The sequence below is a fragment of the Girardinichthys multiradiatus genome, chromosome X (assembly GCF_021462225.1).
Source record: "Girardinichthys multiradiatus isolate DD_20200921_A chromosome X, DD_fGirMul_XY1, whole genome shotgun sequence".
Lineage (NCBI taxonomy): Eukaryota > Metazoa > Chordata > Actinopteri > Cyprinodontiformes > Goodeidae > Girardinichthys > Girardinichthys multiradiatus.
Window position 1 is genome coordinate 6,558,858 of NC_061817.1, and position 25,644 is coordinate 6,584,501.

Here is a 25,644-nt window from a genome sequence, read left to right on the forward strand (position 1 = left end):
GTGCACTCTGATGATTTGTTATGTAAAAGAGCCATTATTTAAATATATCAAAACTTGCGGATGACTTCCTTCCTCTTAGTTTGTCAGCTGCGACTGATCTCCTTTTTCGCGGTTGTCGTTGTTTTTAACCGTCCTTAAACGATCACCAGGGGGTCTTGTTCTGGGTCTTTTGGATAAAACCATAATTCCTGAACCTTCTTGACCGTCGGTGTGAGTAGAACCACTAATTTTACTCACGGCTCTACCGATGACATCCGAAGCGATATTTGATGCAGCCGTTTTAAGATGGGGTTTTGCAATTGCAAATCCTTTTTTAACCAGAGGGGATACGAAGCGGAATAATTTTGAAAATAATGATCCAATTCCAGCGTCCGTACATGACCGGGCCCCATAAAACGCTGGCAGATTACCGCCTGATTGACTTACATAGTAATTTACAAAGCGATTTGGATCACGTCTCAGACTTAGCTGTGCCATGTTCTCTCTTGCCTGCTTGATGCAGTGTTGAATGACCAGCGTAATATGAATGATAACCAATCAATCTTAGAGGTTATATACATATCTCTGGAATAGTTTATACAAATAAAATTTATCTCAGGCTACGTTGTGATATCACCGGTCTGAAGTGTAGTCTTATGACGGTCCTTTCCATAGACGAAATTTACAGGAACGTTTTGGTCCGATTTAATTTCTATATTGATATTTTCAATATGTCTTCTGGAGACTGGAAGGTAGTGGGCGGGGTTAAACGTCTGAGTAATCATATCACTGAATGTGCCTTGTACTTTGACGGTCCGCAGTAAAGGTGCAAAAGTGTCGCCTACTATTTGAGGGCTGACCACGTCGCTGTAACAGTATAGGTGATAGAAACCAGCCTTTATATCCGCCGGAAAAGGAGCCAGTTTTGGTTCAGAAACATGAATCCATTCCCCTGGTTTCACGCCCATCATATAAGCTAGAGTGTTGAAGAAGCGTATTTCATACGGACTGTTTGCTTGAAATGCAAATCTCTTTTGAACTTTGCTGAATTTAATGCGTAAACCCGATTTCAATTTTTTGAAAAACATTTCCATCTCTGTCTCGAGTTGAATAACACGTTATAGTAGACACTTCTGATCCTTTGCGTATTGATCTCCACATCACCAACCTTCCTCCATTCAAAGTAGGCATCATAATCCGTTAAAATTATGCCATGTATGAGGGATATGAAATCTCGGCTAATGCAACCATCCATTGGCCTTCTAAATCAATATGTTGAGCTAAATTTACACGGAAACTTGAACTGGTATTATTTTTAAAACACTTCCATGCTAGCATTAGATGGAAGAGTAACGTAAAAGCCATCATCCTCTACCTGACGGTTCATGATGCTGTGTCAACTGTGAGGTTTAGTGCAAACCTTTTTTATACGTTTCGAGATTCATCAAACTTGATCCAACTGTTGAATTTCTCAGGCCAGTTTTTCCAGCTTACAAAAACCTGTTTTGACTCCCTTGACCGTACGTCGTTTTACTATTTTTTTCCACTTGATACATCTTGTCGTTAAATATTTTTACTTTTTTGAAGTTCCTCAGCGTAAAAGGAACCCTCGATAGGTTCTCCATCCAAATCTTTGAGTTTGTATACAGGAGGAGAACGGGGTATCCGGTCATACACTGTAAACACTTCATCCGTAAAACTCTGTTCGTATTTTTTGTCAAACACTCCACGGACCTTGGATATTCTGACAAGATCCCCTTGTTTAAACGTTGTCACTGAGGTCCTTGCAATATCTGTTGGACTTGACATCATACAGATTCTGAAACACTTGAAAGGCATTTTCTGGGGTCACTTCCATAGGGCTCATTTTAAATGCTGGAGTGGTAGGAATGGTTGTAGCTTCTAGCTAGGTTTTGCAGTACATCGACGTACCGCCGGGTATTGTTAGCTGTTAAATAGCTCCACATCCTTGTTTTTAATGTGCGGTTAAATCTCTCGACCACTGAAGCTTTTGCTTCACTCGCTGTGGCAAAATGTTCAATACCGTGTTTCTCCATTAAAACCTTAATTTCTTGTTAAAAAATTATTTACCGGCATCAGTCTGAAGTTTTTGGGGATCTGACTTTCTGTAAAAACTGATTCAAATGCCTTTACCACCTCAGCGGCTGTTTTCCTCTTCAAAACTCGTACATACGCCCTTTTTGAAAAGATGTCAATGACTGTTAATAAATAATTATAACCATCATTTTCCATGGCCAGAGCTTGCATGTCACAGAGATCAGCCTGGAACTGCCTCAATGGTCTGGTGACAAAACTTCTGTTTCTCGGGAACTTTATTCTTGCAGGTTTATGTAGAGTATAGGTATCTTCTCCTGATAAAAAATCTTTAACTTTTTCAACCGCAACCTTCTTTCCCGTTTCATCTTGCATAACCCTCCTCAGCCTATCTACACCCCCAAAACCTTCCCGGATTTGAAGGGCTATAATATACTTTCTTCATCAGCCGTCTTCCTGCCATCTCTGCCTTATGCTCACTCTGCCGATTACTTGTTAAATAATGAGAAAAAACACACAGGAGGGTAGATGTATCCTTATTTTTTTTATTTTATTTTTGTATTTAATATAAACAAAAAACAACCAGAAAACAAAATCAGATAAAATGCAGATGAATTCAAACACTACTAGCTTTTAAACAACACTTTTGGGAAAGGTTACTATGTTCCTACTTTAATTGTATTTAATAGTAAAAAAAAAAGAAGAAAAATCATATAATGCAGATTAACTAAAGTACTGGAATACTAAAAAAAAAATAAAAATGATACAACAAGTCATCAAACATGTGAGATCAGTTTGTCAGTCCATAGCACTCTGAAACAGAGTTAAGTTGTTTGAGATGTTTCTCATCGACCATGCGATCATAAACGTGCGCTATTGCACTGTGGATGCCTTGTACCGATTTCAGTTCATATAAAACCGTCTTGGCAATCGTCTTCACTCTGAAGTCATCCGCTTGTATGCTTCAAAGTACCAGAAGATTCTGAATAGCAGGAATGAGTTTGGGGGTTACGAGTCGTCGTACGATGCGTTGAAAGCTGACTTGGTAATAATCCTCCCCCAGTACCTCCAGCAATGGTGTTGCACGCTGGCTTGGGTGGTTCGTTATACATCCATAGCAGGTTTCTCTGAGATAGTTCAAGAGGTTATGTTGAATAAATGAAGTATCGCTGTTTTCACCGTATTGATGAGGGTTGGTTGAGAACCAACCGTCAATTTCGTCCTCCTGGTTACTCTCATCCTCTGCTGAAGGCTGAGGGTCCTCCATCGGTACCCGGGTTTGTGTAGGGCTTCGGTAGAGGGTGAGGTAGCCGGTGGCTACCTCCTCCTCCACGACCACCTTCATGTCTTCAGGCAGGAACATTCGCGTCTACGACTCAGCCATGAATAGCGGTGATGGTGAGCAGAGGTCTGGAGAAAGCGTAGATATTTCATGTTGTATCCTTAGGGATGCAGGACTGAAGTGGTTCTTCTGAGAATGAGGATGTTGAGGTGGATGGTGAGAAGAGGTCAGGGGAAGGCGGATGATATGGTCCAATGTTGAAGCTTTCATCGTGCTCAGGAGAGAAGTGGATCTCTGCTCGGTGGTTGTAGAGATCCCTGTATGGGTGTCGGTCCACTCATTCTCATGATACGATTCTCAGTGTCTGTGAGCTTGCAGTTATCCCCCCGTATATATATCATAGGAAGGGGCGTGTCCTCAGAAGAGGGTTCGTTCTAAACGTAAAACAGGAAACGTCAGCGTTTTTTTCACTGACATGACATCGATCCAACTTCGTGACTTTTGGAAAAGGTCGGAAAAGACGATGTCCAATTTCACTCATCTTCTCTGCCCAAGCTTCAAACGGCAGAGCCAGCATTGTCTTGAATACGCCGCAGTCTTGATTGAAAGCCTCCAACACAAACAGATCTGAGGGACTCGTCCGGTTGTTCCTGCGTCTGCTTGCCCGAAAAGACCAGCGGCCATTTGCTGTGGTTTTTTGACCTCCACACTGCGCTAAAGAGAGGTTCTCTCTCAGCTATTTCAACATCGGATGGTATATGAAACATTCTCGCCATTTTACAGGTCGAGGAGACAGTTCATTTTCTTCTTCTTCTTCTTCCTACCCTCTCCTGCCTTGAGACTGTTTCAGGGCTATCATTAAGGTGCAGGATTGCAAGCTTTAACACAGCCCAGTCGCTGTGGGTGAGTGTACACAGAGCCAGTGATCCATTAAATACCTCATCTTGATCCAATTGATACAGGCAAAGCTCTCCTATTTCATACATGAAAATATAACCCCAGCTGCCAACCAGGCCATATGGCTCCAAAGACCATTCTTCCTGCAGAGTGTCGAACGGGGGTCTTGTACCCTGCAGATGTAGTATGTTGATTTCTTAGGAGCATTCAATTCACGGGATGAATACTGGTAGACGGTCACTGGGGTTTCGCACAGAACTAACATACCTCTTGGCCGAACCGAGGTCTGATTTTCAACCATGGTTGTTGATGTTGATGTTGGATCCTCATCATCGGTAGAGTATGTCACGACGGGAATTCCGATAGGTATCTCCGTTGAGGAAGTATATGATGCAGTTGCTTGTTCATCATCATCATCTTGGCACGCGTTGCGTTTGTCCTCCGCTTGACGATAAACTCTCTTAACTCTAGCCATTGTTGAACGGGTGTTCTTTTTTTCCAACGAATGCTGCATGTAAAGTGCAGAGTTTTATCTCTGTATTTAAAGTAAACACTAAGGCACGCCCTATTGTTTTCATTGGGTTATTCAAGGTTTAACGATGCTTACAAACACACCCCCTCTATTTTTAATTGGTGCTGATGCCAAACAGTTTCCGATAATACCATATTTGTCTTGTTCTATTTATAACAAACACACCCCTGTGTTTTAATTGACTCATTTAAGGTATTGCCCCTAATGACGACAACCAATCAGCATCCACTGTTACGCCCCCTTGGACACACCACCTGCTTGACCACGTGACCTCCTGCCCACATGGCAACCACATGGCGCCATATGGCGCCCACCGGAAATCCCGCCCTCACCGGAAGTCCCACCCACCTGTCAAAAAGTTTGATGAAAGGGTGTACTTAAATTCTCTGCTAGATGCAGTTAAATACACATACAGCCAGAGCTACAATGGAATAGTTTAGATTAAAGCATATTTATGTGTGTGGCCTAGAATGGCCTAGTCAAGTCTAGACTAAAATATGACATCTGCATACAGTAAAGCAGAATGGACACACATTTCAGATCTGCAATGCTGGTAGAAAGAGACATTCCCCAGCAGACTTAAACTTCAGTTTTATTTGGAACAAAAAGTAGTTCTGCAAAGTATTTGCTCACAGTTCAAATCAGAGGCTTCATACAAATGCACACCACACCTTTCAGATTTGAATTGGAAAGAAAATTTGAAAACCATGTATCGTTTTCCTTTCACCTTACGCACTAATCAGTGTTGGCCTGTTACATAAAACCCCAATAAAATACATGGATGTTTTTAGCTATTAAAATGTCAAAATACAGAAAGTGGGTATGAATATTTTTGTAAAGTCATGCTTCTTGATGGTTAATTGTTCACTGTACATCTGAACCTCATTAAATAATAATTTGCACTTGGAACAAACTAAATTATTCATAAAGATGTTGAAGAATAATAACAAAAAGCACTTGTGTTTTTTTCTGTGATTATTAATTATTAACCTCAACACTAATGACTGCAAGAGCAACATGAACATCATGGTCATTTTAATCAGCTGAAGCAGAGTTTGGGAATTCAATAAACAATAAATAAACATCCATTTTTAACTTACTAACAGTGCTTTAAATAACCACCATCAATGTACAGGTTAAGAGGGTTTTCAGCTCCTGCTGCTGAGTGAGCAACAGCGCTTTTACCTCTCCAGTATGACTCAGGACTGCGCGAATTGACGAGCCGCTTGCGTCACTGCCGGAGAAACCCGAACTTCCCCGAGCAGCCGATTGCCAGTGTGGTATGTAAACAAGGGCAGACTGCAGCACACAGACCAGACTTCTTCACGAACAGACCACTGGTGTTTTTAGCCAGAAGAGACTGAACAAAATCTCTTCAAACTTAAGGTAAACTGCGTGTCAGCGGTGCGTTAAAATTCGCCGTGTTTTTCTGCATGACGCATTGCAGGGGCGAAATTGCGTGACGTTAACGGGAAGGAAATGCTTTCAATAAGTGCCTCTTTAGCAATAGAAAACATAATAAGTTTGGAGCATGAATGTGGAGTATCGCTGCATCCTTGGTGCAGATCTGTCGCAAAGTCATTTTGCGGCTTTGTCTTTACTTTTTGCGCAGTCATCAGCTGACCTCAAACTGGGTCGGTGCTAGAACTGCGTGGTCATGTTTCTTACAGCATGAATAAGATGATCAGATATTCTGCATTTTTTATTTAAAAAAAACTATGGCTTCTAAATCCTGGTGAATTTTCTAAAATTAAATACGGAATAGTAGTCAACCATATCAGTTTTCAGGTCTTAGTTGTGCAAGTTGCTGGATTATGGTGGTTTTCTGACGCACAGTCCGAGCATATTGTTCTGCAGTATATAATCGGGGGAAAGTGAGTGTGGCGTAAAAAGAGAAACTGGAAATCAAAAAGAGAGAACCTTACCAAGGACACAGCTAGGGCATGACCAATATATAAGCAAACGTTTTACTGCTCAGGGTTTAATGCTGCTCTCAGGCCCCCAAAGAGAACTGGAATTCGCACAAGACAGGTTGACACATTCATTAGTTTTACACTTAATTAGAAGAGCTTGAAAGCTTCACGTTAGTCTAATCCAAACTTGAAAAAGATTAATTGACAAACAGTCCAATCTGATCCTAAATATACAAGACAATATAATGCTAGTTGATCAAAAGTTATCTATGTGAGGATCCTCTGCTAATTACATCAAATCATTGACTTTGCAGCCACATGTCCTACAATAAAAAACACTATGGCAATTAAATATAGAAAAATAAAACCTTTTTACTATATTTCAAAAAAATAATGTGACATAACTGATGTAACTGTAAAGTAAAACACATTCTGTCATACAGTCATTTTGTGGGGATGCAGAATGCAAAACTTGTCATGTATGGAAAATATAAAAGCTAGGTCAGTTTCCCTGAGGTTGATAGTGGGCTTTTTTGCAAGTCCTAGTCCTAATTGGCCAAGGACAATTAGATACAACCATGCAGGACCTGGTTAATATTCACTTCTGACTTCATTACTTATTTCCAGAAGTAATTCTACTTCCTTAAATTTGCTTACTTTGGAGAGGTGCTCTGAAGCATTGCTGTTATGATGACCCTGGAAATGTATGCTCTCAGAGTAGGAGGGAAAAATTAATGTTTCATGATCTCCATGCTGGTGTACTGGAAGAATTGTGGTTTTCATCTTTCCATGAAGGAGTAGTGTTGCTATGAGGAGAAACACACTAAAATAGTTTATACCTCTTTGAATCTTTAACATGAAATGTGACAGGTTAGCATCCAAAATGTCTACCTCAGATGGGCCATGCCAATCTGTCTGTAAAGCCAGTTTATCCTTTGTGTTGAGGCAACAGAGGTGGCTTGCAAACAATAAATAAATAAAGGAGGTCATCCTTGTTTATTAGACCCGCCCGGATGTTTTCTTGAAGCAGTATTTATTTGCATCTGTCATTGCAGGACACGGGCACAGACAGCAGCAAAGATGATGCAGTGTTTTCACTTCATAGTTGAGCCTGCCAAAAACCTGACAGCTATGATTAAGGTCGGCATTGTTTTCTTTCTCCGTGTTTAATGTTTAAACCTTTCTTCAGGTCAGCCTGTTACTGAAGTAAGCAGTTCATATGCAAACTTTATCATGTTCGTCACGACTGCACACCTTAGTTTTACATTGAAGAAAAGAACCAGTGGGGTGTCTCTGCTAAAACCATTAGAACCATGACTTGCATTTTGATCAGGCCAAGGAACCACTTCCTGTTCAGATTGACATTTTTCTTTCTAAAGCACTTCTGGACAAGCACTGATGTCCTCAATATGTCTTTTTGTCTTGAAGCCTCACTCTCATTACAAAGACTTTTTCACAGAAATGGCTTTGTTTGTGTTTTTCTTCCTGACAGGAGTCAAACAAGAGAGGAAAGAAAGAGAAGAAGGAGCTGCTGGATGAGGATCAGCTGTTTATCGTGGAGCTGGCTAAAGACCTCAGCCGAGTCTGCCAGGTACAGTTTCAACATGAACCAAAGCATGTTTTCTCACTGTGCTTTGCAAACATTTTCAGTCCGATTTGGACTTTTTTGCATTTTGTCACATTACAACCATGGAACTTTAAGGTGTTTTATAGTGATTTTATGTAATAGCCATCTCATTGTAGCTCTGGCTGTATGTTTATGGATGTTGTCCAACAGGAAGTTGACACTTTGCAGCCTCTAATCAGTGTCCCTGTCCCTGCTGAAGAAAAGCGTTCCGACTTCATGATGTTGCAACCACCATGCTTTCTGTTGGGGATGGTGTTTTAAAGTATATTAAAGATTTTTTAACACATATATCCTATTGCATGTAAGCCAAAAAGTTCCATTTGGTTCTCATCTGACCAGAGAACCTTCTTCTACCTGCCTTCTGTTCCCCCTACCTGGCTTATAGCAAACTGCAAACCAGCCTTATGCCTATGAACAATGGTCTACATGTTGCCACTCTTTAAAGGCTAGATTCATGGAGTATGTGACTTATAGCTGTCCTGTTAACAGATTCTCCAGCAAGAAGCCAACTGTTTGCTCTGGATTTCATGTAGGGGTATCAAAGTAAGGGGGGCTGAATACATAAGCATGTTTATGACATTTGTTTGTAAAAACATTTTAAAAACATGTACCGTTAACATTTCCCTTTCATTTTATAATGTGCTGCCTTCCATCATATTTGTATTTACAGTTGAATACATGTGTGGTTTTAACATGGTTAAAGGAGAGTGAAAACCTTTGCCATACTCTGTAATATTAAAATTACTCTGAACTTCCCGAAACCTCTTTAATTATCTAGGCTGTTTTTGTGTGCATTTTATTTTTCTGTTGGCACTGTCTAACACTTTCTAACCTATTCAGTAACATTAGTCAATATAAAGGCACATTTTAGGAACAATTCATGTTTCTTACCTTATTTTAAAGTACATGGTTAAATGTGCACATAGCCTTTATGAAGTATGAGTCCATAGCTTTCATTATTATAGCCTTCCATTCAAATTATTTAAATAAGGGTTTCCTCGGATTACCAGCCCCGTTTTAGATATGATTAATTTATCCGTAGTAAATGGATATGTACCACAGGCTTTTAAGGTGGATGTAACTAAACCTTTAATTAAGAAAGCCTTCACTTGATCGAGATGACTTGAAAAATTACAGACCTATATCTAATCTTCCATTGTTATCTAAAATTCTTGAGAAAACAGTAGTTAATCAAATGTGTGAACATTTACACAGCAATGACCTGTTTGAAGAGTTTCAGTCAGGCTTCAGAGCTCATCATAGCACTGAAACAGCTCTGCTGAAAGTCACTAATGATATTCTTATGGCCTCAGATAATGGACTTGTGTCTGTTCTGGTTCTGTTAGATCTCAGTGCTGCATTTGATACAGTCGATCACAATATTCTCTTAGAAAGGCTGGAATATGCTGTAGGGATCAGGGGAACAGCGCTAGGCTGGTTTAAATCTTATCTGTCTGACAGATTCCAGTTTGTTCATGTAAATGATAAATCATCTTTAAACTCCAGGGTTAATTGTGGAGTACCACAGGGTTCAGTACTTGGGCCAATTCTCTTTACTATATATGCTTCCAATAGGTCAAATTATCAGGCAGCATAGGATACATTTTCACTGTTACGCTGATGATACTCAGCTTTACTTATCCATGAATCTTGATGAGCCCAACCAGTTAGATAGACTACAAGCATGTCTTGAAGACAAAAACTTGGATGACTTTAAATTTTCTGCTTCTAAATTCAGACTAGACAGAAGTTGTCGTCTTTGGACCGGAGTCTTTAAAAAAGAAACTGCTTAGTCAATCACTTAACCTGGATGGCATTAAATTGACCTCTGATAATAAAGTAAAAAACCTTGGTGTTATTTTTGACCAGGACATGTCTTTTAAACCCCATATTAAACAGGTTTCTAGGATTTCCTTCTTTCACCTGCAGAATATTGCCAAAATTAGAAATATCCTATCCAGGAGCGACCCTGAAAAACTAGTCCATGCATTTGTTACTTCAAGGCTGGACTATTGTAATTCTTTACTATCAGGATGTCCACAAAATGCAGTTAAAAGCCTTCAGCTGATTCAAAATGCTGCAGCAAGAGTTCTGAGGAAAATTAAAAAGAGAGATCATATTTCTCCTATTTTAGCTTCCCTTCATTGGCTCCCTGTTAAATCCAGAATATAATTTAAAATTCTCCTCCTCACATATAAAGCCCTTAATGATCTAGCTTCATCATACATCAGAGATCTGATTATTCCATACGTTCCTAACAGAGCACTTCGTTCTCAGAGTGCAGGTTTACTGGTGGTTCCTAGAGTCTCTAGAAGTAGAATGGGAGGCAGATCCTTTAGTTATCAGGCTCCTCTCCTGTGGAACCAGCTCCCAGTTTTAGTCCGTGAGGCAGACACCCTGTCTACTTTTAAGGCTAGGCTTAAAACTTTCCTTTTTGATAAAGCTTATAGTTAGAGTGGCTTAGGTTATCCTGGGCTATCTGTGTAGTTATGCTGCTATAGGCTTAGGCTGCTGGAGGACATAATGACCACTTTCACCCTCTTCGCTACATTCTCACACTACTCTCCAATTTTGCATTATTTGCAGTTATTTCAGTTTTTAACTTTGTTCTCTCTTTTCTCTTCCTAGAAGCTACACCTGACCTGACTCTGTGTCTACCTGTGACACCTTTCTGGAGAGGGGCATCGTCCGAGCTTCTGCAGGCAACAACTTAATCCTCACCTTCTACAGATGATCCATTTGGCCCTGTCTTTCAGTGTTTAACCCTTTCTCTCTCCTAGACATGGCAATTGACTGAGCTTAACTGTAACAAACTCTATGTGCTCTCTTTCAGACTCTTACCTTGAAAACTGGCTCAGAGTTTATCTTTTCTTTCTTTCTAGATGAAACGACTAAAGGAGCTACATCCATTAACATTTATTTTTCCTTCCCATAGAAAGTACTCCTGGATCAGTGCTTCTTTGTTCCCTTTGTGTCTCTGCTCTGTTCTCTCAAACCCCCAGACGGTCGTGGCAGATGGCCGCTCACACTGAGCCTGGTTCTGCTGGAGGTTTCTTCCTGTTAAAAGGGAGTTTTTCCTCTCCACTGTCGCTACATGCATGCTCAGTATGAGGGATTGCTGCAAAGTCAACGCCAGTGACTGTCCACTGTCTCTACATGCTCATCCAGGAGGAGTGAATGCTGCAAGTCACTGACTGGATGCAATCTGCTGGGTTTCCTTAGACAGAAAAACTTTTTATCCAATTTGATTAAATGACTAACCTTGACTGCACTGTTCAATGATTAGGATTAATTGGAATGTATGAACCTGACTTTTGTGAAGTGCCTTGAGACAACATGTGTTGTGAATTGGCGTTATATAAATAAACTGAACTGAATTTAATTTTATTATTATTATTTTGTCTCTCTTTGCGCTTTGTCTCTGTAGAAATCAGAAGTCCTTGAACACATCTGGAATCAAGATGACACTTGGCCGTCTCCTCTCTGCCGTGTTTTCATCCTGCAGTGGGCATCCATGCTGGAGAACAAGGTGCCGGGCCCAGAACAAAAGCATATCACAGATTAGAAGAAAATTATAGGAGTATCAAAGCTAAGGTGTGCTCATTAAGGTAAATTTCTGAGTGCAGAAGAATCTGATGCAGAGTGATGGCTGGCCAGAGATGGATGAGGGCAAGCAGCCTGATCTGATTAACCGACAGGACCTGGAACAGGCCAAAGCTGTCATCGTTAACTGGATCAAAGACCTGAGGGCTCAGCCTGAGGTGGGAAGTTTAAATATGCAAATAAACCTTTCTGTTATATTGGACTTTCAACATAAAAGCTGTGCTTTCTAAACACATATATATGCAGCAAAGCGTGTGGCCCGGAGAACCAGTGGCCAAAATCCTGGAGGACCTGCAGTCAGCCTGGCGCTGGGGGCGCACGCCCAATCTGCTGGCTGCTATGGAGTTTGTTCTGTGGACTTTAGTGTCACAGCGACCTAATAAGGTAACAGCTTATACAGTAAATTACAGTCTACTGAACATCATCTGGGCCTAAAATTCAACAACAAGCCCCTTTGCTTTTTGCAGAACACCATCCCACAGCAGTGGCTTTTGTGGAAGCAGAGAACCCAGAAGATTGGTTTGTAAATCACTACTGAATTAATTTTGATGCACTTTGTTGCAGCTGTTCACTTCCTCATCACTTTCATCATTTCCTTCTAGGTGCCATATCCTACATTCCCCAGCCAGGTAAATGAAACAAAGTAAATCAATGTACACATTGACATTTGTCCTGCAACTATTTCAAATCTAATAAAACACACAAATCTAAACAGCTTAAATTTACAAATGTAATTTAAAAAATGCTAATTAGTTAATGCAAGCATTTTCCCAGCAACACAGGAGCAGTAGGGATAAAGTAGTTTAAAGAAGATAAAACTAAGTTGTTGATACTTTATTTTCTTCCTGAAAATCAGGGGAACCATCTGTGATGTAACCTTACAATGACACTGTCAAATATTGTTACAGCACCCTGTACACTTATTGGCATCCATGATAAAGATGTATGAAAAGCATTAAAACAATTTTATTTTTATTGCAGGAGCATAATCTCACAACAAATAAAATAAATGTTAATTTGAGGACTTCTGGGGAGGAAAGCGAGCCCATGATAGGAAATAATGATTTTAGATAAAGTATCATTTCAAATATCACTGGTGCCACATTTTTCTCCTTTAAAAATGACAAAAAAACCAGGTAACTGAGACATTTTGTGTTGGCTAAGAATGCCTGAAAGGTGAAATGCTGCAAGCTTTTTCTCATTTTCTACAGAGAAATATTCAATTACACTCTATAAATGATTTTATCTGTTAGAGAAGATCACATCTGCCTTACTTAAAGGGCATGCTCTCTTGTCTTACCTTTTTTGTTGAATGGCCAAGAAAAAATCGCCACTCATGTCATATTTACACATCAAAGAATGTAAACTCCTCAACACTCTTATTCAATTAAGAAAGTAAAACAAAATTCAACAAAGTACTTCATTTATAATTATTTTGGAAAGAAATGTTAGTGAAACCAGCAACTGTTGCATTAGATTTAAAAAAAACAAAAAAAACAAAACACTGATTAAATCTGCTCAAATGAAAGGTTGTATTTTTCTAAAATATTCAGTGTGAGATTATGCCTCTGCAACAAAAAATGAGTTCATTTAAGGCTTTTTACCATGGCTGCCAAAACCATACCTTAAATGTTGTTTCAGGTACTTTTGTATAGGTTATATTCTGAAGCACAAAAGGGTAGAATGAGTTACAACATAGCTTATTTCTGTGCTTTCAAGTTAAACATAGCATGATGGTCCCATTGCTTCGCGCTGTATAATAAGGAAGACCAAATACCAGGCTCTTTCTGCATGGTGTTTCCACGTTCTCCCCATGTAGCATGGGTTCTTTCTGGGTACTCCATCTTCCTCCCACAATACAAAAAACATGACTGTTAGGTTAATTGAGTTCTCTAAAAAGGCAGCATGGATGGACGGATGGACGGACAGATGGTGGTAGAGTGCCATTGTGCAAAGGAATCCTTCAGGTCCAACAGGCGGCCGACAGCAAGCCACTCAGAGTTTTGTGACCCTCTATGCTGTGCACACAACACAGACCTATAGTGCGCATCCAATATACTATGCAACTTTTGGTGAGAATCTACAATGTAAATAGTCATTAAAATATACACAGTACAGACCAAAACTTTGGACACACCTTCTCATTCAAAGAGTTTTCTTTATTTTCATGACTATGAATATTGTAGCTTCACACTGAAGGCATCAAAACTATGAATTAACACATGTGGAATTATATACTGAACAAAAAAGTGTGAAACAACTGAAAATATGTCTTATATTCTAGGTTCTTCAAAGTAGCCACCTTTTGCTTTGATTACTGCTCCGCACACTCTTGGTATTCTGTTGATGAGCTTCAAGAGGTAGTCACCTGAAATGGTTTTCACTTCACAGGTGTGCCTTGTCAGGTTTAATAAGTGGGATTTCAAGCCTTATAAATGGGGTTGGGACCATCAGTTGTGTTGTGCAGGAGGTGGATACAGTACACAGCTGATAATCCCACTGAACAGACTGTCAGAATTTGTATTATGGCAAGAAAAAAGCAGCTAAGTAAAAACAAAATGAGTGGCCATCATTACTTTAAGAAATGAAGGTCAGTCAGTCCGAACAATTGGGAAAAGTTTGAAAGTGTCCCCAAGTGCAGTCGCACAAACCATCAAGCGCTACAAAGAAACTGGCTCTCATGAGGACCGCCCAAGGAAAGGAAGCCCAAGAGTCACTTCTGCTGCGGACGATAAGTTCATCCGAGTCACCAGCCTCAGAAATCACAGGTTAACAGCAGCTCAGATTAGAGAACAGGTCAATGCCACACAGAGTTCTAGCAGCACATCTCTAGAACAACTGTTAAGAGGAGACTGTGTGAATCAGGCCTTCATGGTAAAATAGTTGCTAGGAAACCACTGCTGAGGACAGGCAACAAGCAGAAGAGACTTGTTTGGGCTAAAGAACACAAGGAATGGACATTAGACCAGTGGAAATCTGTGCTTTGGTCTGATGAGTCCAAGTTTGAGATCTTTGGTTCCAACCACCGTGTCTTTGTGCGGCGCAGAAGAGGTGAATGGATGGATTCTACATGCCTGGTTCCCACCGTGAAGCATGGAGGAGGAGGTGTGATGGTGTGGGGGTGCTTTGCTGGTGACACTGTTGGGGATTTATTCAAAATTGAAGGCATACTGAACCAGCATGGCTACCACAGCATCTTGCAGCGGCATGCTATTCCATCCGGTTTGCGTTTAGTTGGACCATCATTTATTTTTCAACAGGACAATGACCCCAAACACACCTCCAGGCTGTGTAAGGGCTATTTGACCAAGAAGGAGAGTGATGGGGTGCTGCGCCAGATGACCTGGCCTCTACAGTCACCGGACCTGAACCCAATCGAGACGGTTTGAGGTGAGCTGGACCATAGAGTGAAGGCAAAAGGGCCAACAAGTGCTAAACATCTCTGGGAACTCCTTCAAGACTGTTGGAAAACCATTTCAGGTGACTACCTCTTGAAGCTCATCAACAGAATGCCAAGAGTGTGAGGAGCAGTAATCAAAGCAAAAGGTGTCTACTTTGAAGAACCTAGAATATAAGACATATTTTCAGTTGTTTCACACTTTTTTGTTCAGTATATAATTCCACATGTGTTAATTCATAGTTTTGATGCCTTCAGTGTGAAGCTACAATATTCATAGTCATGAAAATAAAGACAACTCTTTGAATGAGAAGGTGTGTCCAAACGTTTGGTCTGTACTGTATATATATATATATATATATATATATACAGTACAGACCAAACGTATATATATATGTGATGAGACTTATTTTCTTAATCCTCCCTGGACTTTCAACCACAACAAAAGCACAGAAAACCATGATCTCAAGAGAGCTATTTAGTTTGTTTAAAATAGCTATCTTGTCCATTAGGGCCCTGATACATTTTATTTTGAAGGAGCTAATTCGAAGAATTTTGGTGTATTCATTAATTTTTCCTCACCTACATGGCTTGAGAATAAAAGTTCTGTTTGTGTTATTATTAGTATTAATTATTTTGTTTATTTTGTAGTGTGGGGCTGGATTGGAGATGCTGCAGGTACTTGCACAGGTTTTCCAGAAATACTTAGGTGAATTTTATAAGCTGTCATGATATTTCAACCTTGTTTCTTTCCCTATAGAGGAGGTAACTCTGGATCTGGACACAGCCAACCCTGATCTGCTCATCTCTGCTGATGAGAAGAAGATGCGCTGTGGCTTTGAGCGAAATGATGTTCCCAACTTCCACCAGCGTTTTGATGGGTGGTGGTGCGCCGTTGGCATGGATGGCCTGGGCTCCGGCCGCCACTACTGGGAGGCAGAGGTTGGTGAGCGTGACTGGCGGCTGGGCGTGGCCAAAGAGTCAGCGCTGAGGAAGGGCTTCAAGTCCCTGAACACTGACACAGGCTACATGACCCTGCGTCTGGAGAAGGGCACTGAGTTTAAGGCCCTTACGGTGCCCTTCACTACCTTGCCACCTGGCCTGATCCCCCGTAAGGTGGGCATCTACCTCGACTATGACAACGGCCAGCTGTCCTTCTATGACGTGGACAAACACTTGCACATTTACACCTACAATGAGACCTTCACCGAGAGGCTCTTTCCATTGTTTGGTACAGTGGAGATCATTAGGGATCTGGTGATCTGGTCTCCAGCACCTAAGACCCACTGTCTCTGCCCTACATCCTGCCTGTGGGCCTAGGTTTTCCCCAGTCAGGATTTCCCATATGAGCCAGTAAACATTTCAATAGAGTTTAAGAAACCAGAAAGAAGGGCACTCCTAATATAAATGAGCATCCATGTGACCACTCTGTATACTGCTTGTGCTTAAATGTGATTGCTGCTACTATTTTCTCAATATAGAGTTAGAGCACCATCCTCTGGTCTTTAGTGTTTTCAAAAATTTAAGCAGAAACCTCAATTTTAAATCTTCTGTATTGTGCAATACTAATATAACAAAAAATGCACTTCTGTGAATAAAGAATAAACCAAATGCAGTTTTACTTGTGCTATTTATTTCTCCTTTAAGCCTTACAAATGCCTTACATAAAAAGGAATCTTTAAATGGGTGAATCTCCTGCTTTACCGAATCCCACAAAGAGATGGACATCATGAGCTATGATACTCAGGTAGGATGTGGTATTTAAATTATGCTCAATTTATTCTAAGGGGTCTAATATTTCCAAACCATTACACTTCCACCACTAGCATGGACCATTGATACAAGGAAAGATGGATCGTTGTTTTCATATTTATGACAAATTTTCCTCTGAATGTTGTTGCTTAAATGAAGACTCATTGAACCAGATGCTGTTTTTTCAACTGGTCTAAGTTAGGTGAGCTTGTGTGGACTGCAGTCTCCTGTTCTCAGCTCACATTAGTGGCACCTGGTGAGATCTTATTTGGTTGTAGCCCATTTGCCTAAAGGTTCTACATGTTGTCTGTTCAGAGATGGTATTCTGAGTACCTTGGATATACTGTAATGATGAACCATTCTCTTCTGACAGTCTCACATGTTGTAGAAGTCAGACCTTCAAACAGAACAAAACATGGTGGCTGATTTAACCGAAGATGTGAGGTATTTAGGAAAAAAACGCGCACCATGTTCAAAAAGAATCCAAGTTTATCTATAATTTTACCATTGTTCGATCTCATCAATAATACCAACTTGAAAACAGATGTACTGAGTTACTCTTACAATTGAACACTCTAGAAGAACATGGTAGTGATCTCTTTTTTAGAACATTCTGTGTTTGGCCCAGAGATGGATGTGCATCAACACCTAGTAGATCAGCAGTTTCTGAAATAATCAGACAGGCCCATTTGTTACCAACAACCTTTGTCTTCCCCATTCTAAATGCACTGACTGGTTAAGATTGCTATATTGCTAATTGTGTTAAAAAGCAATTAAACATGTGTACATAATAAAGTGGCTGGTATATGGGCGTGTAAACATTATTTTGGATGACATTTTAGCAATATTTACTTAAACACTTTAATAATTCCAGCAGCTTAATTAGATTAAGACTGCATTGTGGTATTGAAAACTCTTATGGGTTCCCAGCGCTAGGTGCAGAAAACTCCTTCAGTTGCATCCCCCGTTTACCAAGAAGCTGTCTTTCCTCCCTCATTTTAAGGCTGAATATATTAACAAATAGTTAAGATACACCAGGATCGTGGTAGGATGGCCAGAAATGCGTCATGAAAACATCTTTTGGGTTCATTACTGCTTTCATGCTACGGGTCGCTTTGAGCCTGGCACAATCTTGCTGCACCCAAAAAGCAATGGAGGTCCATGAGACTATGGGAGACTGTTACGCGGGCCTTCATTAATAATTTCCATATATAGGATTTTGACTTTCAAGAATTTTAAATTAAATTAATAATCACATTATTTACTTAAACCAATAAATACGTTCTGATTTCCTGATGGAGATGGCTCACTTCTTTTTTTAAATTAAAGTTGTAGAAAAACATGGAAGTGAATAATTTAATGCTCCAAAAAGAAAAAAGCGCAAGAACAGATAAGTATTAGGCCCTGTCCCAATACTCGCACTTCCACCCTTGTGTCCCTGAATTGCGCGTTCCCGTTGATGGGTTCAAGTGCGTAGTGGTGTCCCATTTCTCTAGAGTGGGTCCTTCCGCCCCCTTTGTGCCCCACATCTGCCCTTCGGCGAAGCCCGCATCGAAAGCGGACTTCGCCGAAGTATATTACCCACAATTCACTGCTGCAGATGACGTTCTGAGCAAAAACCAATCACAGCCATCAACGTAACCAGCCATCAAATCAGAATAATAAGAACTGCGTAAACTTACAGCAAGCAGACAAATATATTTTTTTTACTGCTTTTCCAGGCTCAACATTGTAAGATACCACTGGGTTCAGAGTGACTCTGGGCAGTCAGTAGGTCATAACACTGAAGTGACCTTTCAAACAAACACTGGCACGACGAGAGTCTGGTCTATAAGCCTCCGTCGCTTCCTGCACTTTCTTCTCCTCAAAACAATTGCTTGTTGCAGTTTTAAATAGTTTTTTTTAGCAGCAAGACTGTGAAAACAGCGCTGGTTCCCGCCCTTTTTGATGTTGCAGTTACGGTGCAGAGGTGCAAGTCGATGACGTAACCCCTACTGTCCCAATTCTCCAATTTTGCAGCTGGTAACCTGCGCACTTCCACCCCTACATGCACTTGTACAAAGTAAACATTCATAGAGGGGCGTAGGGTGTAGTGTGGGTATTGGGACAGGGCCAAGTTTCGTATTTTTTTCGCGGACGTAAGGACGTAATAGGTGTGCGACGGTGAGAGAGTTGTGTATACACGGACAAAGGATGTCAACAAGTTTAAAACAGGCTTTAAAATCCCACTTTGGCTTCGACGGCTTTAGGTCTAAACTTCAGGAAGATGTTGTTAAGGCTGTCATTAGTGGTACGTCACAAACAATCTAGTTATTTTATATTTTCTTCTAATTTTGTAACTTATCTTTACCCTAGTAGCAGAGACGTCAGTACATGTAACATGTGGGACAAACTGCTGAAGGAAGTCAAATTGGTTATTATAGTTGAAAGTGGGACTTTTTTTGTTTTGTTTTAGGTAACATGGACGTGTTTGTGTGCATGCCGACCGGAGCAGGGAAGTCTCTGTGCTATCAGCTGCCTGCAGTGCTGGCTGAGGGTATTACTCTATTATATCCCCGTTAATCGCTCTCATTCAGGTCAGACTCTCCCCTCATTCTGCTGCTGCTACTGATCTCAAAAATGTTTGTAACTGCTGCTACTGCTACACAAAAAACAATATCACAGATGGTGATTGCTGATGTACTTTCTGAAATGTTCTGTTTTGATACTGCCACTTAATACAGGGCCTGTCTTGCTGTTGACCCTTTTTGAAGAATACTTCAAAAAGGGACCATATAAGGTCTACTCCAATGTAAAACACCCACCTTTACCCAGTGACAGTGTTAAGGCAGAGATTAATTGTGTTGTTTGTTTAGTCTGGAGTGACTTTGGTAGGTTGATAGTTTCTTCTTTTTATACCTATGGAGTTCTGTTTTCTGGTATTAGATTTTCCATTGCTGCTGCTGGTTTTGTTCAATTTTGGCACAGCTCTTTGATTCAGTTTTCCTTTGTAAAGGGCTTACATATACATGTACATATATACATCCCTGTTAAAAGGGCAAGGTGTTTAGACATTGAAAAATATCAGGCCATCGTGAATTAATTAGTCTTAAGCTTTTTCAACACCTTTTTAAAACAGTATCACTGTTCAGTTTTCTATAGTAGAAGTCACATTTTTGACTTGACAATGCCCAGTCTAGCTGATGGGATTCTTCAAATTTATCAGACTGTAAGACAATCTCTTGTCCACAGCCCCATTCAAGTAACCACACAGAGTTTCTTACATTTATTGCTGGACTTTGGCCATTCAAAAAGTGTCATTTTCTCCTGGTGAAGAAATTTTTTGTTTATCTGGATGCATGCTTGAATCTTGGTTCCACACCTGGTGCTGTTCTGCATTGTTTTGGGCCATACATACCTTTTGAAATTGTGGCCAAGAGTTTAATTCAATACTATTATTGTCCAACCTTAGTCAGTGTTATGTACAGTTACACCCAGAATTATCCGTACCGGTTGCAGATTTGGGTTTAAACTGATCTTTTAATTTTACCAACATGTTTTCTTTTCTGACTAGAAGTGATATGAATATTTTGAAGTGACCCAACCAGAATCCCGACATGAATGAAAACTATGACCTTAGCTATAGGTCCAGGTCGTTCTTGTAAATGTTCTTAATAACTTACCTGGTTAAATAAAGGTTTAATTCAAATTTAAAGCTAAAGGATGCAAATGAACAAATTTGAAAGAAAATTGTATTTGGACAGCTGAACTTTATTTCTGTTTCAGATTCTTTCTGAATGATGGCAGGTGTGAACCCAAGAAAACAACAGATTATTAGTTTAAGAATATAGAGACTTGTGCAAACTGGTTGTTGCACATTTTTAATTCTCTTTAACAAGTTTGTTTGTTTTTCAGTGAAAATGTTGTGAAAATCTATTAAGTTTGGAATGGTTCTGGACTTTTAACAGCAGTGTGTACACCTTTGAGAGGCACCGTACATTTGATTGACATTAATGATGCAGTGTTGTGTTTTACTTCACACACTCCTGATATTTTATTTGAACTGTACGTGAGTGCAATATCAGCTTATCTGTGAAGTCCTCTAGGACCAAGTGGATCGCCTGAAGGAGCTCAACATCCCCGCCTGCTCCATCAACTCCAAGCTTCCAGTGGGCGAGCGCCGCCTGATCCTGGCTGATCTGGGCAGCAACCAGCCAAAGCTGAAGCTCCTCTACATCACACCAGAGATGGTGGCCTCGGCCTCATTCCAGCCCTGCCTGACGGGTCTGTGTTCCCGCGGCCTGCTGTCCTACCTGGCTGTGGATGAGGCCCACTGTGTCTCCCAGTGGGGCCACGATTTTAGGCCAGACTATCTCAAACTGGGTGAGCTGCGGGCTCGCATACCCGGAGTTCCCTGTTTGGCTTTGACAGCTACAGCTCCCAAGAACGTGCAAGAAGACATTGTTCAGTCTCTAAGGCTGCGCTCGCCGATGTCTTTTGTCACTCCAGTTTTCCGTAGGAACCTTCATTATGATGTGATCTTCAGGGATCTGCTGCCAAACCCTTATGTTCACCTCTGTGCCTTTATCAAAAAAGCTCTGGCAATGAGCAGTGGATCAGCTGGACAGGTTTGTAAAATAGACCCTTGAGTGATTGCATGAGCGTACAACACAAACCTGGTGGTATGAATCAGGCTGGAAATGATTTTGAAGTCCCTTTAGAGTCCTTTGGTTCTACTTTGTTCTTATATGTCACTGAGAAAATAGAAATGCTCAGTTTTAAACTCCAAAAGTTTTGATCAGTAAGGGACCAAAAATTCCTTAGAACTCCTTAACTGAAACGGGCAAAATTAATATTTTCCTCCCCCTCACAATGAGAATCTTTAAGCTTTGTCAGTTTTTCTCAGTGTTTCTGATTCATTTGTTACTATTTCAGCAATCGGGAATGAACATTTAGGGCAAACAATAACGTTTATATTCATCCTAAACCAATTAAAATATGAAACATCAAACATAAAGAACACATTGAAAAATTGTTCTGGAAAGAAAGTTGTGACAGCTTCACCCATTTCTCTTAGAAAAGCTTGATCATTTTGCTGCCTTTTTAAATGTTTGACAGCTCATTATTTAACATGTTGAATAAAACTTTTAAATCCGTGGCAAATCTTAATTTGGCTCCTCTTTAAGTAGCCTGCTGTATAATTTAAATAGTGTTTAGGATTGTTATGAAAGGTTGTCCATGCAGGTTACTGCAAAGGGATCTGTGTAAATGAGAACTACAAAGAGTTGTTCTCAGTGTTTATGTGTTAGAAGCAGGACAATGGGCAGATTTAGGGATTTGAGTGAGTTTGAGCAAATGGCCAAAACTGCAACAACCTGGTCAGAGCATCTCAGGACTGCAGCTCTTTGGTTTAACTGTTTTTCTTTCCTACACTCGTCCACTAACTCAGCTCCTGCTTAAGTAATTCTTTGCACTATGTTTTTTCACATACAAAGGACCCGTGTTTTGTGTTAATTCTGTGCTTGCTCTTTGTTTTGTGGGCACGATAGATGACCACAAGTCCTGAGCCTGGTTCTGGCTCGGCTTGATGTCTGTTTCTGTCAAGGAGTTGTTTATTTCTACTGTCAGCACATGCTCGCTTACAGTGTCTTGCAAAAGTATTCACTCCCTTGGCATTTTTCCTGTTTTGTTGCGTCACAACCTACAATTAAGCTGGATTGTTTCAGGGTTTGCACCATTTCATTTACAGAATATGCCTTTAACTTTCAAGATGTATTATTTTTTATTGTGGAGCAAACAACAAATAGGACAAAATAGCAGAACACTTCAGTGTGCACAACTGTCCACCCCCCTAAAGTGAGTACTTTGTAGAGCCTCCTTTTGCAGCAATTACAGTTGCAAGTTGCTTTGAGTCTCTATGAGCTTGCCACACCTAGTCACTGGGATCTGTGCCTATTCCTCAAGGCAAAGCGGCTCCAGCTCCTTCATTTTGGATTGTTTTGGCTTGTGAACAGAGATCTTCAAGTCTAACCACAGATTGCCCGTTGGATTGAGGTCTGGACTTTGACTAGGCCATTCCAAGACATTTATATGTTTCCCCTTAAACCACTCGAGTGTTGCTTCATGTCCTGCTGGAAGGTGAACCTTCGTCCCAGTCTCAGATCACATGCAGACTGACAGGTTTTGTTAAGAATATCCCTGTATTTAGCACCATCCATCTTTCCCTCGAATTGGAACAGCTTCCCAGACCCTGCTGCTGAATTACACCCCCACATCATGATGCTGCCACCACATTTCACTGTGGGGATAAGTGTTCTTGTGGTGATGGGATGTGTTGGGTTTGTAGCAGACATAGAGTTGTCCTTGGTGGCTGAAAAGCTAAATTTTAGTCTCCTTTAACCAGAGCACCTTCCTACATACTTTTGCCCTCATGCCTTTTGCAAACTCAAGACATACATCCTTTTTTTTAAACACAAAGTAATGATTATTTTCTGAGTGGTCTTCTTGCGAAACGCGGGTTGTGGGTTTGATTCCAGCTTCCTCCTGCCACATATTGATGTGCCCCTGGGCAAGGCACTTAACCTCAAATTTTCTGCCAATCTCCGTATCAATGTATGAATGTGTGCTCATCAGTGAGTGCGTCTGGGTGAATGTGGCTCTAGTGTAAAGCGTTTGAGTGGTCTGTATGACTGGAAAGGCGCTATATAAGGTCAGTCCATTTACCATTTTACCATGTGCTATTCATGGGAAGATAATAAATTTGATGATTCTCCACGTGAACATTAAGGATTTAGATTTTGTTTTTGTATAACTCCACCCTGTCAACAACTCTGTCCCTGACTTGTTTGGAGAGCTCCTTGATCTTCATTGCGTGATGCTCCTTGCTTAGTGGTGTTGCTGCTTCATGTAACACTTGGATTGCACACAGTTGGACTTTATTTCACTAATTATGTGACTTTTCAAGGTAATTGGTTACACCAGAACATTTTAGGGGCTTCAGAGCAAAATTAAGATTAAAAACATTGAAATTACAAATTGGAATGTAACAAAATAGTTACCCTAAGCCTCAGCTAACCCTACGCAAGGTGCGGAGATGGGGTGGGGTTGAATACTTTTGCAAGGCACTGTACAAGGAGGGATTGCTGCAAGGTCCATGACTCAATTCAGTCAACTGAGCTCCATTACATACATGACCTTTGACCAGCTTGCATTAAGCACATATTACATTTAGAATGCCGCATAAATAAACCAAACTGAGTTGAAGTTAAGGATATGCTGCTAAACCTTTAGGGTTCTAGTGAAGTCCATACAGGTGATCATAATGTTGTCTTATAGGAGTAAACTGAATATAATTCTTCCATACTCTGAAATGGAAATGAGGTCTGCGAGTTGATTCCTTTGTCAACTATTATTTGCAGCAGAACATTTGATAGAATAAAAATACCCTTTATTGTCCCACAGTGGGGAAATTCAGTATGAGGGGTGCGAAAACATTTCCATCCCTAAAAGCTTTATTAATTACATGCACACAGTGTTTTTTTTTAGCACCCTCTAATATTTTTACTTTACGATATTAAGATTATTTAGGATATTTCCTTGACAGATAAAGAAGAATCCTCTTGACATTTGATTTGAAATGGGGGCATTTTCTAATATGGAGGATATATCTGAGTCCTTCTCTGAACTAAGGATTATTGAATGTTTAATTTTGTAAATTGTAGAAGAGTTTGAGCCTGAAAATATCTTCAATTTAAGTCTCATAGCTAAAGGTGCAGCTTGAAGTCAAGGTATTCCCTGTAATATTACACAGCTTAGAAATAATGCAGACAGTAATTTTTTCTCACATATTCTATATGGTTCTGATACAAATGCATATTAGTCAGTCCATACTCAACAAGGTTTTCTAAACACTCACTATTTGTGATCAGGACTGTGGGATCGTTTACTGTCGAACCAGAGAAGGCTGTGAAACTGTTGCTTACCAGCTGACCAAGCTCGGAGTCTTAGCTAAGTCTTATCATGCAGGTAGGATGTTTAAATGTGTGTTTGAGATTTTTAAACCCACGTGCATTTTCGAGTTCAAGTGACGAGGTTGAGATTTTTGTAGGTCTGAAGGGAGGAGATCGCACAGAGGTGCAGAATGAGTGGATGCAAGGAAAGGTGCTGGTTATTGTTGCAACCATCAGCTTCGGCATGGGAGTAGACAAAGCCAACGTTAGGTAAGAGACCAAATGTCCAGTTTTTTGTGTTTTCTGTACCCCTAGTTTTATTTTTACACATATGCTGATGTTGTAGCAGATTTGTTGCCCACTGGAATCTTGCAAAGTCTCTGGCCGGTTATTACCAAGAGTCTGGACGAGCAGGTAGAGACGGTCTGCCCTCCTTGTGTCGCACGTACTATAGCCGGAGGGATAAAGAGTAGCTAAACTTCCTGATTCGTCAGGAAATTGACCGAAGAAAGGTCAGATTAACTGCAGAGCAACCTTAGATTGATGAGACATTATCACCAAAAACTTTACATGAAATTTTCTGCAGGCAAAACGAGGCTCTTCAAAGGAGATTGACAAAGCAGCCCTCTCGGACTTTGAAGCCATGGTGTTGTTTTGTGAGCAAGAAGGGTGAGAGAAG

The 25,644-nt window shown here is 40.4% G+C and overlaps 2 protein-coding genes across 2 annotated transcripts; both read left to right on the forward strand.

Annotated features, from left to right (window-relative positions):
* The first annotated feature begins 5,976 nt into the window (after nt 1-5,976).
* LOC124863169 (butyrophilin subfamily 1 member A1-like) lies at nt 5,977-16,896 on the forward strand. The gene is made up of 10 exons (XM_047357435.1): nt 5,977-6,131; nt 7,714-7,798; nt 8,151-8,249; nt 11,713-11,814; nt 11,912-12,046; nt 12,135-12,272; nt 12,356-12,407; nt 12,491-12,517; nt 15,937-15,963; nt 16,046-16,896. Exons 2-10 carry the CDS (start codon nt 7,739-7,741, stop codon nt 16,603-16,605), a joined length of 1,200 nt encoding a protein of 399 aa, XP_047213391.1. The 5' UTR covers nt 5,977-6,131; nt 7,714-7,738; the 3' UTR covers nt 16,606-16,896.
* Nucleotides 16,897-19,214: 2,318 nt separating this feature from the next.
* LOC124862547 (ATP-dependent DNA helicase Q5-like) lies at nt 19,215-25,638 on the forward strand. The gene is given in 8 exon segments (XM_047356527.1): nt 19,215-19,327; nt 19,493-19,579; nt 19,582-19,613; nt 21,123-21,644; nt 24,945-25,041; nt 25,124-25,235; nt 25,315-25,477; nt 25,552-25,638. Coding segments are annotated over 8 exon segments (1,197 nt in total). The 5' UTR covers nt 19,215-19,230.
* The last annotated feature ends 6 nt before the right edge of the window (nt 25,639-25,644 follow it).

What these genes read in the sequence shown, in the direction of transcription:
- LOC124863169 (XM_047357435.1), top strand. Translation starts at nt 7,739, where the DNA reads ATGATGCAGTGTTTTCACTTCATAGTTGAGCCTGCCAAAAACCTGACA. An exon ending in ACCTCAGCCGAGTCTGCCAG is followed by an intron (nt 8,250 to 11,712) that starts GTACAGTTTCAA and finishes TTGTCTCTGTAG; the next exon opens with AAATCAGAAGTCCTTGAACA. An exon ending in GCAGAGAACCCAGAAGATTG is followed by an intron (nt 12,408 to 12,490) that starts GTTTGTAAATCA and finishes ATTTCCTTCTAG; the next exon opens with GTGCCATATCCTACATTCCC.